The sequence below is a fragment of the Lutra lutra genome, chromosome 8 (assembly GCF_902655055.1).
Source record: "Lutra lutra chromosome 8, mLutLut1.2, whole genome shotgun sequence".
NCBI lineage: Eukaryota > Metazoa > Chordata > Mammalia > Carnivora > Mustelidae > Lutra > Lutra lutra.
In genome coordinates this window covers 88666159-88682738 of record NC_062285.1, presented here as the reverse complement: position 1 = coordinate 88682738, position 16580 = coordinate 88666159, and the positions used below count along the sequence as shown (strand labels likewise).

General features: G+C 42.9%; 1 protein-coding gene across 6 annotated transcripts in view; it reads right to left on the bottom strand.

The window, feature by feature from the left end:
* DUSP16 (dual specificity phosphatase 16) overlaps nt 1–16580 on the bottom strand; it is an 84748-nt gene that overhangs the window by 14071 nt on the left and 54097 nt on the right. For all 6 annotated transcript variants that reach the window (XM_047741760.1, XM_047741759.1, XM_047741757.1 and 3 more), the window contains one exon: nt 7789–7952. In XM_047741760.1, the coding sequence (XP_047597716.1) occupies nt 7789–7952 (164 nt within the window). The remainder of the gene's footprint in view (nt 1–7788; nt 7953–16580) is intronic.

The window sequence follows — 16580 nt, the reverse complement described above, 5'->3', positions numbered from 1 at the left end:
GCCATTTGCAATGACATGGATGGAGCTAGCTTAGCACATAACGCTAAACGATATAAGTCAGAGAAAGGTAAATGCCATATGATTTCAACTTCTATGTGGAATCTACAAAACAAACAAGGGAAGAAAAAGAGACAAAGCAAGAAACAAACTCTTAACTCCAGAGCACACCCTGTGGTTACCTGAGGGGAGTGAGTGGGGGATGAGGGAAATAGGTGATGGGAATGAAGGAGTGCACTGGTCACGATGAGACCCCGTGACAAAGGGAAGTGCTGAGTCACTACAGCACACAGCTGGAAGTAACAGAATGCTGCATGTTAAGGATGCTGGAATTAAAAACTTAACAAATACACAGATGGTCTCACTTCATTCTCACAACCACCTCTGCCGTGGGTACTATTATTATCCTCACTTTAAAAATGGGGAAACTGAGGTTTGGAAAGGCTACATGTTTGCCAAGTCACACAGATAGCGAGTGATCTAGAGTCAAGATTCATATCCAAGTACACATTTTGTCTCCAGAATCCTTCCTGAGTCGCCATGCTCACATGCAAGTTGGATGGAGCAACAAGGTAACTAGCCTACATACACACGTTCTTTCTAACTAAATGAAGCAATATAAAGTTTAACTTCATTCTTTATGCTCTTTTCAACTATCATTAATAAATTAGAAAGTTAAAGGGCACCACTCTGGCTGTAAGCTTCTGTGAGAAGGCTTTCCGAGGGACTCAGGGCACACGAGGAGGTGTTTCTGTCACCATCTGCTTTCCCTTACTGTCCCAGCCGCTGCAGCCCCAGGCATCATGGTGCTGGCCTCCGGGGCCACGCTGACACCAGCATCTACCGCTGCGCAGTGAAGACAGCTGCGGTGTGCCCGGCAGCTCACAGCTGCCACACCCCCAGTGCAGGAACCCCTTGACTCTAGGGGTTCATGAAAAGGACACCCTTAGATAATCCAAGCTCACAAAGCTGTTGTAATTCAAAAAAGTATTTTTCACTTATAAAACAATATACCATAATAGATGCATTTAAGTAATGCTTTTTTTTTTTTTTTTTTAAAGGTTTTGGGGCAGGGGCTGTAATGTCTATACCCAATGCAGGGCTTGAACTCATGACCCTGAGATCAAGAGTCCCATGCTCTTCTGAGCCTGTCCGGTGCCCCAGCAGTTTTACTTTAAACAACTGGCAAAAGAGGGAAAGGGGGATCAGACATTAATGTATTAAAACTCAGTGATGTTAAAATAAACACGAAATGAGAAAAAAGGAAATGATCTCAATGATAAATATAACTTGATTTATAAACATTTTACTGCAAAAAAAAATCAAATCAATTATCAGTTATAAAATAGGACTTGATAAATTAAACATGGCCAATTTTAAAATCAAAGAGGCAAACAAAAAAAATCCTAAAATGTTAACATGTAAAATTTAAATATGATTTGGCTGCTAAATTAAATACAATACATAATCTGGATTGGCAGGTGTACATCAGTGAAAAAGTTAAAAGAAATCATTAAAAATGATACATTACACTTGAAACATTTCATTTTCATTTAAAACAAATAAATACATGAATCCACTAATTTCTGGTGCAGAACCACGTTTTTTTTTTGTTTGCTTGTTTTTTGGTAGGAGTTGGCTGATTGGTGTTCTTAAGCAAATCACAACCAAATGCATCTACTACTTTAGAGTTTCCATTTCTTTGAAGAAGAGCAAAAACTTATAGAACAACATCAGTACAGAATCCTGGAGTATGACCCCTGGGTATTTTACAGTTGCCTTCTGCCCTAGTTTAGACAGAAAAAATATAAAGCAAATCTGTTTTTCCTGAATCTTCCCAAAACATTTACCTTAGGTCATAGAAAAACATCTCTCTTCCTTCCCTCATTCACATTTCATGAGTGTATGTAATATTTTAATTACTGTGCACAATGATAATAACAAGGCCACTGGCCTAAACAGGTCCGAGAACACACACAGTGCCTCCCAGTGAGCCCCTGGTTCCAGGGGGAGAAGCAGCTGCTCCTAGGTCAAGCGCCTTCTGCCCTCCACGGGGTGGCACCAGCTGGGGCTCTCGGCTGCGATGGCGCTGGATCTCGGAGGCCCTGAGTTTCAGGCGGCTATACACACTAGTAACCTGCTCTCCTGATTATTTTTACAAATATACATACACGTGGCTGAGAGGGCATCTTAGTCAATGTCAGTGGAACCGGGATGGAACTATAATTATGAAGAATGGGCTGTTTCACAGAATAATAATCGCTTTTATTACAGATGAATGTCAATGACTTCTGTGTTATAAAGAGGTATTTATGAAATTCATTCCATTTTTAGTGTGTATAAAACATACACAACTGAATATTACTCTGTCCCATAATTAAACATCACAGTCTGTAAGCTTCCAGTGGGCACTCGTTATGCTGTTTAATATTTAGCTCAACTTTGTGCTAAGTCGGCTAACACGTGCCTTCTACTGACAAAATAATCTTTCCTGCCCTTGAACGATCCTTCTGATACCTTGGCCTCTCAGTTCTTTGAACTTCTCACCTTGACCACTCACTGAGACCCGGTCTGGTCTTGGTCATTACCAACAACCAGCGCCCAGCCCGAATCTCGACCTCACACACCCCACTCTTGGACTCTTCCTCCTGTCCTTCCGGCTTGCTGTCTCTTATACCACTACTCTTGGAATCCTTCAATTCCCCAGGATCCACACGCTGCTGATCCCACCTCCTTTTCTTTCTGTCCTTTATCCTCATGACATCTGCCTTCATGCCTGGCTCGAGTGAAATTCTGTGGTCAGTCATTATAAACCACTTCCCTGCTTCCACCCTCCTTTGTCCCACTCGGCTTCTTCACAGTCACTTGGCGATTCTGCAGCCCCAGGGAAATCTCATTCCCCACCTGGTCTGCATCTGCACCCACGCAGCTGACCGCGGCCAGGGAGAAACGCTCAACAAGGCTGCTCAGTCTCACTTCTGACTCATGCTCCTCAGTAGCCGTTTTATTTCCCTAGTCCCTCCACTTTCCCTCTCTCCTAGACACCATCCCACCCACTTCCCTTTTTCTTCAAAAGAAAATCCTCATTCTCAGCTGATGGACGATCCTGTTTCCTATGACACTGAGAAAGGTGAAACAAGCAGAAGCAAATCTGTATAAATTTCCACGAACCAAACCTACCTGTATGCTCGGCCTTCCCTCCTACGGCAGGGATGAACTCAGTGTGGCAGGAATAATTAAAAGTATATGGGGGGCGCCTGGGTGGCTCGGTGGGTTAAGCCGCTGCCTTCGGCTCGGGTCATGATCTCGGGGTCCTGGGATCGAGCCCCGCATCGGGCTCTCTGCTCAGCGGGGAGCCTGCTTCCCTCTCTCTCTCTCTCTCTCTGCCTGCCTCTCCGTCTACTTGTGATCTCTCTCTGTCAAATAAATAAATAAAATCTTTAAAAAAATAAATAAATAAATAAATTAATTAATTAAATAAAAGTATATGGGATCTGGCCCAGAAAAACCAGAGCACCACCTAGCACACTACCATTCATGACCTGCATGATCTTGGGTAGGTCACCTAACCTCGCTCAGCTTTGGTTTCCTCACCTGTAAGATAGGGTTAATGATGTCTATTTTGTAAAGCTATCTGAGGACAAAATAACAGTCACATAATGTAAGAGTCTCATTAAATGTTAGTTCCCTTACTTTATCTTATTTTATAAACAGCTTGTGAGAATGTAAATTGGCACAGATACTATGGAAAATGGTATGGAGGTTCCTGAAAATATCAGAAATAAAACTACCATAGGATCCAACAATTCCACTTCTGAGTGGGTATCTGCAGGAACTGAAAACACTAACTTGATGAGATCTCTGCGCGCCCATGTTCACTGCATCATTACTCACAATAGTCAAGACATGGAAGCAACCTAAGTGGCCCGTCGACCAATGAACCTATAAAGATGTGGTATACACGTGCACAATGCAGTGTTCCTCAGCCATTAAAAAAGAATGAGATCTTGCCATTGGCAACAACATGGATGAACCTTGAGGACATTATCCTCAGTGAAATAAGCCAGAGAAAGACAAACACTGTCTGATAGCACATGTGGAGTCGAAAGGAATCTAATCTACTCATAGATACAGAGAACATATATGAGGGTGGGGTGAAGGTGGTCAGAAGGGACAGACTTCCAATAATAAATAACTCCAGTATAGCGGCTGTAGTTCATAATTGTCTACTGTATATCTGAAAGATGCTAAGAGAGCAGATCTTAAAAATTCTCATCACAAGGGGCGCCTGGGAGGCTCAGTGGGTTAAAGCCTCTGCCTTCGGCTCAGGTCATCATCCCAGGATACTGGGATCAAGCCCCACATCGGGCTTCCTGCTCAGCAGTGAGCCTGCTTCCCCCCTCACTCTCTGCCTGCCTCTCTGCCTACCTGTGATCTCTGTCAAATAAATAAAATCTTAAAAAAATTCTCATCACAAGAAAAAAGTGTAACTGTGTGGTGACAGACGTTAACTAGACTTACTGTGGTTTTACAGTATATGCAAATAGCAAATCATGTATACTTGAAACCTTATATATGTCAATTACAGCTCAATAAAATATAGCTTCTATATCATACAGTATATGAATTATGTCTCAAAAAGTTGCCCCCCTCCAAACAAGTCATGTACATTTTTCACTAATTCAAACGGTCTTCTTCTCATTGGCCTTAAGTAGGACAGTTACATTGAATACAGCAGGCTGGATATAAAAAGGGTTCATCTGTCCCTTGAGACTGTCCCTTGAGAATTTAAAAATTGGATTCTGGCTTCAATATACAATTAAGAAAACTTCCAGAAATGCCATTTTCTAGTAAAAAAAAAAACGAATCTTTATTTTATTATTTTATTATTAATTACGATTTCCATTCACAATTCTTTCCCTTTAAAACTTTCTGTCTCCTAAACCATGAAATAAACTTTGTCCTGTAGTTGGACTGGTTTCTAAGTAGGGTTCTATGATCTGTTGATGCAGACTGTGGAGTAGTATATGGGACACAGACCGACATATACCAACATATATATTGATATAAAGAGAGATAGATAAAACTGCTCTATTTGATCAAGTTTCCCATGCTCAGCTAGACTGAGGAGAGATGGCACATTAAATCACCACAGGCATCACAGTTCTAGATAATGGAACTGTAATTTTTCTTTCTGAAGTCAATTCAGTAAGTAATTTTGCATTTGCCACTCCTTTTGCCTTCAAAACTGACCTTAAGTCCTATCTCCTCCATCACCTTCCTCAACCAACCACACCCACTGTAACTAGCAGCTTGTACGCTGGACCTCTTGCTGAGAGTAACCAGGGTCCTTACAGACCAGGAACTGTCCTTGGTGCTTGGCACGCATCACTTCATTGGAACCTGACATGAACACTAGAAGGCAGGATTATGGCAGTTCGTAGGTGAGGAAGCCCAGATTCAGCAGCTCAGCTAACCTGATCTGGCTGGTGAGGCGGAGCCCCGGACGCTGGACTGGCCAGCTCCGAGGCTGGCTCTCCACCGTGAGGCCATGCTGCCCTGCCAGTGGGTCTACAGTCAGTCATCCCATCTTGTGCATCACTGTGGAATGAATAGGTCTTGTCTAACCAAATTGCACAGTGTGTGGTGTATTTTTACCGATAACTTCGATCTGTTGTCTTCCTAGGCCATATGGAAAGGCAGTCTTCTGTGTCTAGGCTAACTCTGGTAAGAAAAAAACAGAGAAAGAGCAGCCATCCCAGTGCCTGCGGAAGACCAGCAACTCTGCATGTTAAACGAGGGAATGACAGCACACAGTTTCCCAGGGCGGGGGTGGGGGGGCAGCAGAACCTCAGGGAAGCCTCAGGAAAGTTTAAATCACAGAGCTGAGCAGGAAGATCAGTTCAAGCTATCCTGAAATAGAGGCACATCTGGTCCCAAATTCATCTGCTGAGTGATGCTGCATAATTCATCTAATATTTCTGTAATATTGGCTTCCTCATTTATCAAAGAAAGACTCACTACATGATCGCTGAAATCCCATTAAGCACTTTGATTCTTCTCAACAATGAATCCATAGGCCAATATGAGTTTCTACTCACCACTTTCAAAGCATGCTGACCTCTCACCATCCTCTAGTCTACACATCTGTTTGCAAGAAGTTTCCTGACAGTCTTCCACAGAAACTCCTTGCCCAGGTTGTTTTCCCCATGAACTTCCATAAGTCCACTCCTCCCCCTATGACCACCTCCTCCCAATGCATCTGTGGACGTATCCTGTTCAGTATACACTGAGAAGCCAATTAAAGGAGGGAAAAAAACACCCTTTTCCCCATCCTTGACTCCAGGGTCCAGTTTAACTGCTCTCACCTTGCAGGCGCTCACAGAGTTATTATATGATACAGTTGTTAAACCTGGAAACAGCACATAGCAAAAATGGGCCATTTAATGTAATGTCAAAAGCAACAGAAATTATCTATAATGCAATTATTTGTAAAATCACCTGCTGACTGGTTACTTTTTTTTTCTTTTTTAAACTGGGGGGTAATTCTGAGCAAGATTCTTAACTAGGAATTTTATTTCATTTTCTGAATTGAGGATTAACTAAAGCATCTTCAGCTTTGCCCCAGGGATGCATGTGACTCTAGGAAATTAATTTTGCTTCTGTGACACAGTCTGTTTATCTCTAAAAGAGAATTAATATTAATCATATGTTCAAAGGAACTGTGACCCCACCAGAAAAGGCTCAATACAAGTACAAACTATCAAATTTCAAATATATCCCAGTAAAAGCAGACATATTAACAACAGTGTTGAAGCAAAATTTGAAAGAGGCAGGAGTTTTAAAAACAAAAAAGAGAAATGAAAGAATGCCTCATCGCTTTTCACATGCTAACGTAAGCCAGTGAGGAAGTTAGTTTTAGGGTCAACCCAATGCTTTCAGCTACCCAGGGAAAAAATGTTAAGTTATCCCCCTCCTACAGGAAAGTTGTACCTTTAAATCACCAACAGGTCAATTAACATTTTGCTTTTTCTATTACAGGTGGTGTAAAAAGAGGTTTTAGGGAAAAACCACTATTCTTGGCAGCGAGAACACTGGCTCCCAGCACTACTGGTTAAGAGCATATGAGCTATGGAGACAGACAGAGCTCAGTTCTACGACTATTAACACTTGTACCTTCAGATACTCAGTGGTACCAATACAGGTTCCTGTGTTAGGCACACTATGTTCAGCAGTGAGAATCCATGCTCTCCCCTCTTCTTTCTCAATGAAACTGCTCCAGCGAGCTTCTGACAGGGGAGCCTGAAATGCATGCCCTTAGCCCTGGCCTCACCATCTTACTCCCAACCCCCATCCCTCCGGCCAGAGGTCCTTCTTCAATCCAAGCCTAAGCCCAGTTCCTTTCTAGTGTGCCTCAGTAAATACATTCCTAAATGTGAAATCTAGGAAGTCAAAGCCTTCCTGAGTATGCCCAATTACTACAACAGAGAAAATGAATACCCTAAGAAAATAAAGCTAAACTCCTGAAAAATCCTGTCCTATTCCAGGACCTTCGAGAAATAAGCCAATACGATAACAGATTAGGCTTCTTGTGGCAATCAGTAACATCAAATAAAACAGCCCTCTAGAACATAACCCAACCAACCAGCCGCTCACAGGGAGCCACACTGAGCGCGGGGTACTTCCTTTCTGGAAGCAGCAGGTGCTTCAAATGACAGCGAACAGGCAATCACAGTTTCTCCAGTTGCTAACAAGAAACCCTGTAGTGAAGGAGGTTTTCAAAGCACCCACCTTGTTGAGGACATCTCGCTGGCAGCCGAGATAAAGATTGGGAAGAATTCGGGTTGGCCCAATGTTGGCAACAGGTAGGCAAGGCTGAGAAATGCAGGTAGGGACTAGAGCAGATTTTCCTTCACAGAGGCCAGGGAAACAACGGGAGAACTCCGCAAACCCACCTAAGAATAAACATCATAGAATTATGCCATATACAAAGATAAAAATCAGCCGCCAGGGGAACTGCTCAAACAAAATGGTTTAAAACCAGGGGCGACCAGCTGGCTCACTCAGTTAAACGTCTGCCTTTGGCTCAGGTCATGATCTGGGTTCGAGCCCTGCATTGGGCTCCCTGCTCAGCGGGGAGTCTTCTCCCTCTGCCTCTTCCCCGCCACCCCCACCCTGCTCATGCTCTCTCTCTCTCTCTCTGACAAATGAATAAATAAAATCAAAATCTTTAAAAAAAAAAAAAAAAAGACAAAAGCAAATCCCACAGATGCAGGTGGGCACCCCTGCACACGCACTCCCGTCCGCAGGTACCAGCCGCTAGGTATGGCACACAGCCCGGCACCGAGCCTTGCCTTCTGGGGCCACAAGAAGGGGTGCGGCCCTGAGGACACTTAGGACTCCTCTCGTCCTCTCCATCTCCAACATTACATATCCTATATTTCCTCCCTGTACCCCATCCCCCAAAGGAATGCTTTTCTGTGGAACTTAAAGAGAATTTAAAATAAGTAGCAAATAACCAAGCCAAGACAAATATTCACAGGAGCAAAATGAGGATATTAAAAAAAAAAAAAAAAGTGAACTGAAGCCAGATGTTATTTCTTCAAAATAAAACTGATCAAGTTAAAAATTCTTCCTAGAATTAACTTAAAATCTTCCTACTATACAGGTTGTTTCATTTCAAAGGTATCACAAACATACACACCCCTCTTCTTGCAAATATTCTCCACAGCAAGCCCTTGAAATTCCTGGACAGTGAATCAAGGTTCCCATAATCGCCATGGATTCCAGACTCCGCGGTTCATTTTGCGGAGCACTATGAAGAAGTGGTGACAGACCCTAACTGCTTAAGGGACATGAAGGACTCGTGCCAAGATTCCTAGACCCAGGAGAATCCTGTTCTTCCTAGTCCAGTCCTTACAATGATCTGCTCTATGACCTTCATTAAGACACAATCTTGCCGTTTCGTAACGGAGAGCACTCTGTCCAGCCACAAGAGACACATTCACCTCCTCTGGAAAAGAAAAAATGAGCAAGGTCTTCCCTGGGTTCTCCAATCTAAATATTCCTTGCTATCCACATCCAGACCCAGAACCTAAAGATTCTGAGAAATTTTCAGAGAAATCCTCTGCAGCCAAACCCTCACTACTTGCTAAGTTCAAAGTCAGGAAGCAAAGAGATTTGGATCACAGGAAATACTTGTATATTTTTAGTACTATTTAATCAAAAAAATTAACATGTTATTAGGAGTCAAGGAAACCCTCACTTTTACCTCTTCAATCAAGCCTTAAACAAGATACTAAAATCTCTTTTAATATTTATCTCCGGATCCTTGAATTATAGTCTGCTAGTCTTCAGCCCACTTGCAGAAGCTAATACAAAATGTGCCCTCAAAACCTGCCATGCACAGGGAGCTGGGAGATGTCATCCCTACTGTCCCCGGTGGTCATCTGGACTCCTGTGTCTGTTGTCAATGGCTCCACACTGAAGCAAGTGAGGGTGGCAGGAAGTCGGTGACAAGTCTGCCACCTGCAAAATGCTGAAGTCCGCATCCCTAGCCTCCTACCTTTCTCGCCAGCAGTGTGCTTACCGAGGTGCTTAAGATAACCCAATGGGTTGGGACGCCTGGGTGGCTCAGTTGGTTGGGCAGCTGCCTTCGGCTCAGGTCATGATCCCAGCATGCTGGGATCGAGTCCCACATCGGGCTCCTTGCTCGGCGGGGAGCCTGCTTCTCCCTCTGCCTCTGCCTGCCATTCTGTCTGCCTGTGCTTGCTTTCTCTCCCTCTCTCTCTGATAAATAAATAAAAAATCTTAAAAAAAAAAAAAAAAAAAAGATAACCCAATGGCAAGAGCAGGTGGTTCCGTTACAGAATCCCCCAACTCCTTCAGGTGGCAGACACGACCCTGGGGACGTGTCCCTGTACAGGTTCGTGGCTTCACCGCCTGCCATTTCCAAGCATGACCTCCAGCCACACAGAAGCCGCTGTGATTTCACATTCCAGCGCTATTCTCCCATCCAGGAATAACACCGCCACTGCCATGCCCTATGCACGCATACTCGGCAAACCACAGACAAGCCCCACAATCGAGCCCCACGATCCAGCCTGCGGCGGAGCTGAGCTCAGATACAGTGCGACCCAGCCTCACCTGGGGGGGGGGGGCCTCCTCCACCCCCCCATCTGCAGCTAATTATTTAGCTACGTCTTGTTAGGATTCACCAGAGACACAAAGGGAAAAAAAGCAGTGCTTCTCAGGGTGCATTTCCTAAAGTGTGCTCCCCAGCACTGGGGTCCTGCAGGGAGCAGACAGACAGAGGGGACACTGGCCCAAACAGTCAGAGAAGTGCCACACACCCTGTCCCTGGGAGAGTCACAGCACACACTAGCATTATTAAAGGCTCCAAAAGGTATCTCCAAAAAAATGAGTTTAATTTAACTCAAAGAAGTTTGGGAAACTTGCTTGACCATGGAGTGTCCCCTGCCATTTCACCCCCTAAAAATCTATTAATAGCTAGGGCAACTCGCACTTAAAGAAATGCTAGCTAGCCTAGGGCCAGTGCAAGTATGGAGACGGAGTACTTGCAGAACTCCTACACTCATGACATAACCCACGGGCAACCTCAAGAAAGGGGTCAGCCTCTAATGGCCTATGTATATGAGGGTCACTGATTAGGATTTGTAATTTTGTTCCTATTAGTGTTCTGTCCCCTCTCAGTCTAGTTGCACAATAGTTATATTCAAGGTGAGGTATGGGTTTTTTTCCCTCCAAGTATTTCTTATAACAGTAAGTGTTAAAGGGTCTTACCATTCTTTGCCCATCTCACACCTACCCACCATAATAACTGACAGGCTCTATTTTGATTACAATTTAATTTATTTTGATTAATAAATTAATTTATCAATAAATTTTATCAATTTATTAATTGATAAATTAATATTTATTAATCAATTAATTTCTTTGGGTCACAATTTAATGAGTTTAAATGTTAGCTTCTCCTAACTTCTGTGGTTCTGGTGTTTCTTTTTTTTTTTTTTAATTTATTTATTTATTTTTTTTCTTAAGATTTTATTTATTTGTCAGAGAGAGAGGAGAGTGAGCGGTTCTGGTGTTTCTATAGGGAACTGTTCTCACATTTTTTCCCTATCCTGGCTCCAAAACACTTCATGGACTGGTGTCTCATTTAAATCCAACAGAACCATATTTCAGTAAACCCTCTCAGAGAAAAAGAGAGACAATCCAAAGAATCTCCATTTGAATTCTATTTTAAATTTATAAGTAATCAGACGTACAAATAATACAAGTGATCAAAGAATTACCTAACATTTACTAAGTGGACATACATTCCTCTAAGCACTTACAAGTAGTTACTCCATCTTCATAACTAGGAGGCAGCTGCTATAACTATTCCCATTCTACAGATAGGAAAACAGAGGTTCAAAAAGACACAAGGTAACAACTGGTAGAACTAGGATATGAGCCCCAGCTGCCTGGCCCTAGAGACCGTACTGTCAATCGTTGTGCTATAGATCTTCTCCAAATACTATAGGATTAACTCTTAGGATGCAGGGACAGCCTTGCTGATTTCTTTAGGGCCCTGCATGGTGCACCTGGTGACCTAGGTCTCAATACCAAGCTAAAAACAGCCATGGGACTCTCCCAAACTGATGGCAAAGCCTCACTTCCCCAAAGCCATATATGGTTCAAAAGCTTCAATGAGGGAGAAAAAAGGGAAAGCGGTCTGACATAACTAGAGACACAAGAGACTCTCAATGCTCTCATTTCACACGTAACCAAGAACAGAGCTGACAGCTGAACTAGTTAAGACAGAAACAGTCACTGGTTTGTTCGTGATCACAGTGTGCAAGATGGTGGGGAAGCTGAAGCTGTCCTGAGGACTTCCAAGCCATCCTCCATAATGCAGTTCTCAGAGGGGATACGATTTGGCAACAATCACCAGCATCGGCCAGCCTGGGCTGTTTGAGGTCAGCTTTATCACTAATTACTACCATGATCCTAAATCAGTTTACCTTGGGAGGTGGGGTGGGGACTCTCAAAGATGAGCGTGGCTCTAGAAAATTCTAAGAGAACAGAAATAAATGAAAGCAAGAAACCTGTTTTTAACCTCAAAACAAAACCAAAAAGCCAAACAAAACAGCAATAACAAACTGTAGAACACATTACAAAATAAAAAGAAACTTCTTTTTTACATATCTTTTCAACTGATCTCAGGCACAAACCCGAAGAGCCTTAAAATATTTAACAGATTTTGTTGAAATCAGAGCACTCATTTAGTGCTCAGTCTGGACTGAAATGTCCCAAACTATGGCTGCTAGTCACTTCCAGAAAACACTACCTCAGCCAAAGAGTACATTTTCCCTGATCTTTATCTAAGACAATGTTCCACTCTGCTAACACCCTCCTTCATTGACAGTTTTTTCCATTCACTGACCTTTCATTCATTGTTGTACTCTAGTGACCCCAGTTTCATTTCATTAATTTACAACAGATGAGACACTGCCTGATTTCCCCGAACTCTTAAAAAACTATCTGTGGCCTCATCAGCCACTCAGTTTTGAAATATGTCTAAAATGTCCTTCTCCCTCTTACAAACCAGACCTAACAAGAAGTATAATTCACCTGTGCAAACTTTGTTACAAATGGCTGACAGATACAGAACTGTCATCTTTTTTTTTTTTTTAATATTTTATTTATTTATTTGACAGAGAGAGATCACAGGTAGGCAGAGGCAGACAGAGAGAGAGAGAGGGAGAAGCAGGCTCCCTGCTGAGCAGAGAGCCCGATGCGGGGCTCGATCCCAGGACCCTGAGATCATGACCTGAGCCGAAGGCAGAGGCCCAACCCACTGAGCCACCCAGGCGCCCCCAGAACCGTCATCTTCTTTGCCCTGTCATAACCCTCCCCTATCTCCCAGACTCCGTGTTAGACCGCATGACAAGAACACCAGCATCAGTTCACTATCCACTTGTGCTGAAAATCTTTTTAAATACTTCTAAGGTTGGTCAAGGATTTAACTCACAATCCAATCGCACCACGTTTCTCCTCTCCCTAGATTTTATGGTCTTTACCATCTGGGAATGGAGAAAACATAGTCATGTAACCCAGACGAGCTTCCCAAAGACAGACCTGAATCTAGGAATGGTGGTAACCACTCTCCCCCTTAGGCTGAAGCATTTGTTTCCAAGAGGAAGACGTGTGTGCAGACACGCCTGGCCCGCAGAGAAATGCGGACAAGGGGACAGGCAGGGAAGCATGCAGACCCCTCTAGCCTCCACAGATTTAACAGACAGGCAAAGTACAATCTCTGTTAGTCTTCCACAAATCCAACCAGTAGAATGCACATTTATAAATACAAACATATATATTACTTTGAACAGAGAAAATGTTTAGTATAAAGACATTCATAACTTCTACAGTATTTTATTTTCATTTGGCCAAGAAAAACTTCCTTCAGAACACCAACCTCACAATTCTAATCACAAATACCATTTTCTGTAAAAGCCAATGTGAACCACCATTTAATTTTGCAGGGAAAAATGTGCCAAGTAAAATACATGTAACAATTCTACTAAACAATCCCAATCAGTCGCTCTTTTCTCTCTGACCCTTGCAACCAGTTATAAATCAAAGTGATTTTTCTTAAAAAGGAATATTTGTAATAAACAAAAGTAGCATTTTACTACAGCTTAGTGATGTGAAATAAAGGCTCAAGTCTCAAATTCTAAAAGTGGATTCCCTAGTCTTTTAGTCAAACTAGAGATAGATGCCATCTTCCTTTCCTTTAGAGACAGCTCCCTGCAGGGAGAGACACAGGACCTCTCCAACAGGTGGCTGGTCCTCAGAGCTCCCTCCGCCCCCAAGAGCCACGCAGAGTGGGAAGAGGAGCTAAGGGCTACTCCCTCTCACACGGTGGGGGGATTCCACAGCTCTATACAAAAGTAGTATTTATACCAAGCTCAATTTTATGAGGGACATACTTCTAAACAGTCAATGCAAATCAATTTTTCATATTAAATAATTTTCACATAGTTTATATGGTTTCATACTTTTTAAATAGAGTTCTCATGTAGTTTAACCTTCGTAAGACAAAGACTCCCTTTTCGTGACATGATACAAGCCATTCACTTACCTCTCCCAGAGTGCATGTGAAGGATTTAAGTACACCCCATCTGTATAGAAGAGTTCTCTCCATCCTGAAAATAATACCTGCTACTGTGCTATTAGGAGATAACCTAATATTAAACACTAAGTTGCTGACACTGTATTTCAATTGTTGAGACATTATTTCACAACAGATGGACATTTCACTTCACAATGAAGGGACTGATGCAGGCAACTCTGTCTCTAGCTGCTCACAAAAAACTCAAGTGTGGTTACAATGCTTCCAGGTCAGCGGACTGTCCACATGGAGAGTTGAAACTAGCTAAAGAAAATGAAACAAAAATGAAGGCACCATAATGTCGCGCCCCTGATGGAAGCAAACGGACAAAAGTAACGGTAGGACAGGCTGGTCTCGAAGCCAGGCCACACGTTTGACAGACCGTCTCTGGGAGGGTAGAGAGCATGGCAGATTTTTCTCAACAACGTTAGCAACGTTCCATCTTTGTCTTTCTCAGCCAATCTCCACTGAACAGTGCTGATGAAAAAAATCCCTAATAACAGAAGGCATTAACTGCAAGGTCCTATTCCATCCGCTCTGTAGTGACCAGAGCACGGACCAACAGGAAAGTGGACAGGCAACACTTCTGCAGAGACTATGCAGGAAGCCAGACAAGTAGCCTCGGTCTCATAAAACGTGCCCCATAAATGACATCTCCAAAATAGCTCACTCTGTACTAACGACTCTCTCGCCTGGTGCAGACAGGGGATGAGAAATTCTATCTAATCTAATTTGTGTATTAATGCAGTTATCACCTAGACAACAAAACAGCTTTTAAAGTTTCAAAGTACTAGCATAAAAAACCACCACATACTATAATAATCCAATTTCTTGTGATTCAGAATGTCTAGATCTTGTTATCCCTCAAGATTAGTTTATCTGCATCAGTTAGCAAAATCCAAAAGTGTTGTTTAGTAAAGAATTCTCAGAAGATGTAGGGTGATAGCTATTTTACTGATCTTGGCAGTTGGCAATACGGAGCAACACCCAGAAACTCCTCCTCTTAAAACACCCAGAAAACACAGCTAGGACCCCTAATAAAAGCCCTCAAACAAAGATTATTCTAAAGAGTGCAACCAAAAGAACCAAACGGAAGGAATATGGCCAGAATCCACAATGAGGGGAGCCAGATTCACAGAGGCAGCCCCTACTGGTCCTGCAGTAAAATGTGAAGACAGAGCCAAGCAAGCAGTGTCCAGGGACTTCCCGAGAAGAAAGGACTTAGGAGGACCCTACTGTCTTCAGCATGGAAGGGGAAGTTATTAAAGAGACCACATTTGTTCATTTCACCTGAAAATCAAAGATTTCCAAGCTTTTCCCATTTGATGTCCCAAAATCCAACCTAACACTTTCAACTCCCTTGGATCATTTTCCCTGAAAGATTAACATTTAAAATAAAGCCAAAGCCAGCATCTCCCTCTCTTCCCTTCCACATCCCCATCCATGGTCACCCCATCTTCTCAGTTCAGCCTGGCAACATTCAGTTGCTGTGCTGTGCCAAACACACTGACTTTCCTCCCCACTCCCCCCCCCCCGCCTTGTTTAAAGATTTTATTTATTTGAGAGAGAAAGAGCACAAGCAGGGGGAGGGTCAGAGGGAAAAGCAGACTCCCCCACTGAGCAGGGAGCCCAATGTGGAACTCAATCCTGGGACTCTGGGATCATGATGCAAGCCAAAGGCAGATGCTCAACCAACTGAGCCACCCAGGCGCCCCACATTGACTTTCCTTTATGTCCCTTCTATCTGCCCTGCCTTCCCATTCTTCTGCTGCCCTCTGCTCCAAGACCTTTATCCCTTACTCTCAGATAAACTCAGTAACACCTCTCTCTGGTCCACTTGTCCTTCTCCCCACTCATGTCCTCTGCTGCCAGATTAAGCATCGTAAAATAAAGTTTTGATGTGGTCTCTGCTCTCAATACCCACAGAATAAAATATAAAATTGTGAACCAGACATTCAAGACCCTTCCTAATCTAATCCCAATCCATGGTCCAACTTGATTTTCCATGCCACCGCCTTCCATGGAAAAGGAAAATTGGTCTTCTGTTTTCCTAACACACTATGCTTTCCAATCTTGGGCCTTTGGCAATTTAATCTCTCCTCCTATCCATTTTATTATTTCCTTCCAAACCATAGGCAAGCACAAGTCATACCTCTTCTATAAAAGGATATTCCAAAGATTTTTTTTACCACAACCAATAAAATACATTTTACATCAAAACCTTCTAAACACAAGATGACACCAGTGGCAGCCACAGACACCCAGAGCTCTGGAGAACTGGCCAGGGGTCACAGGTCAGTGCTGGGGGCCAGGTCCCAGAAACAAATTTCACAATACTATCTTCCCTTACTGAGTTACTCTGACAGTTTCAATATTCTTCTGTTGCATTTAAAAAAAAAAAAAAAAA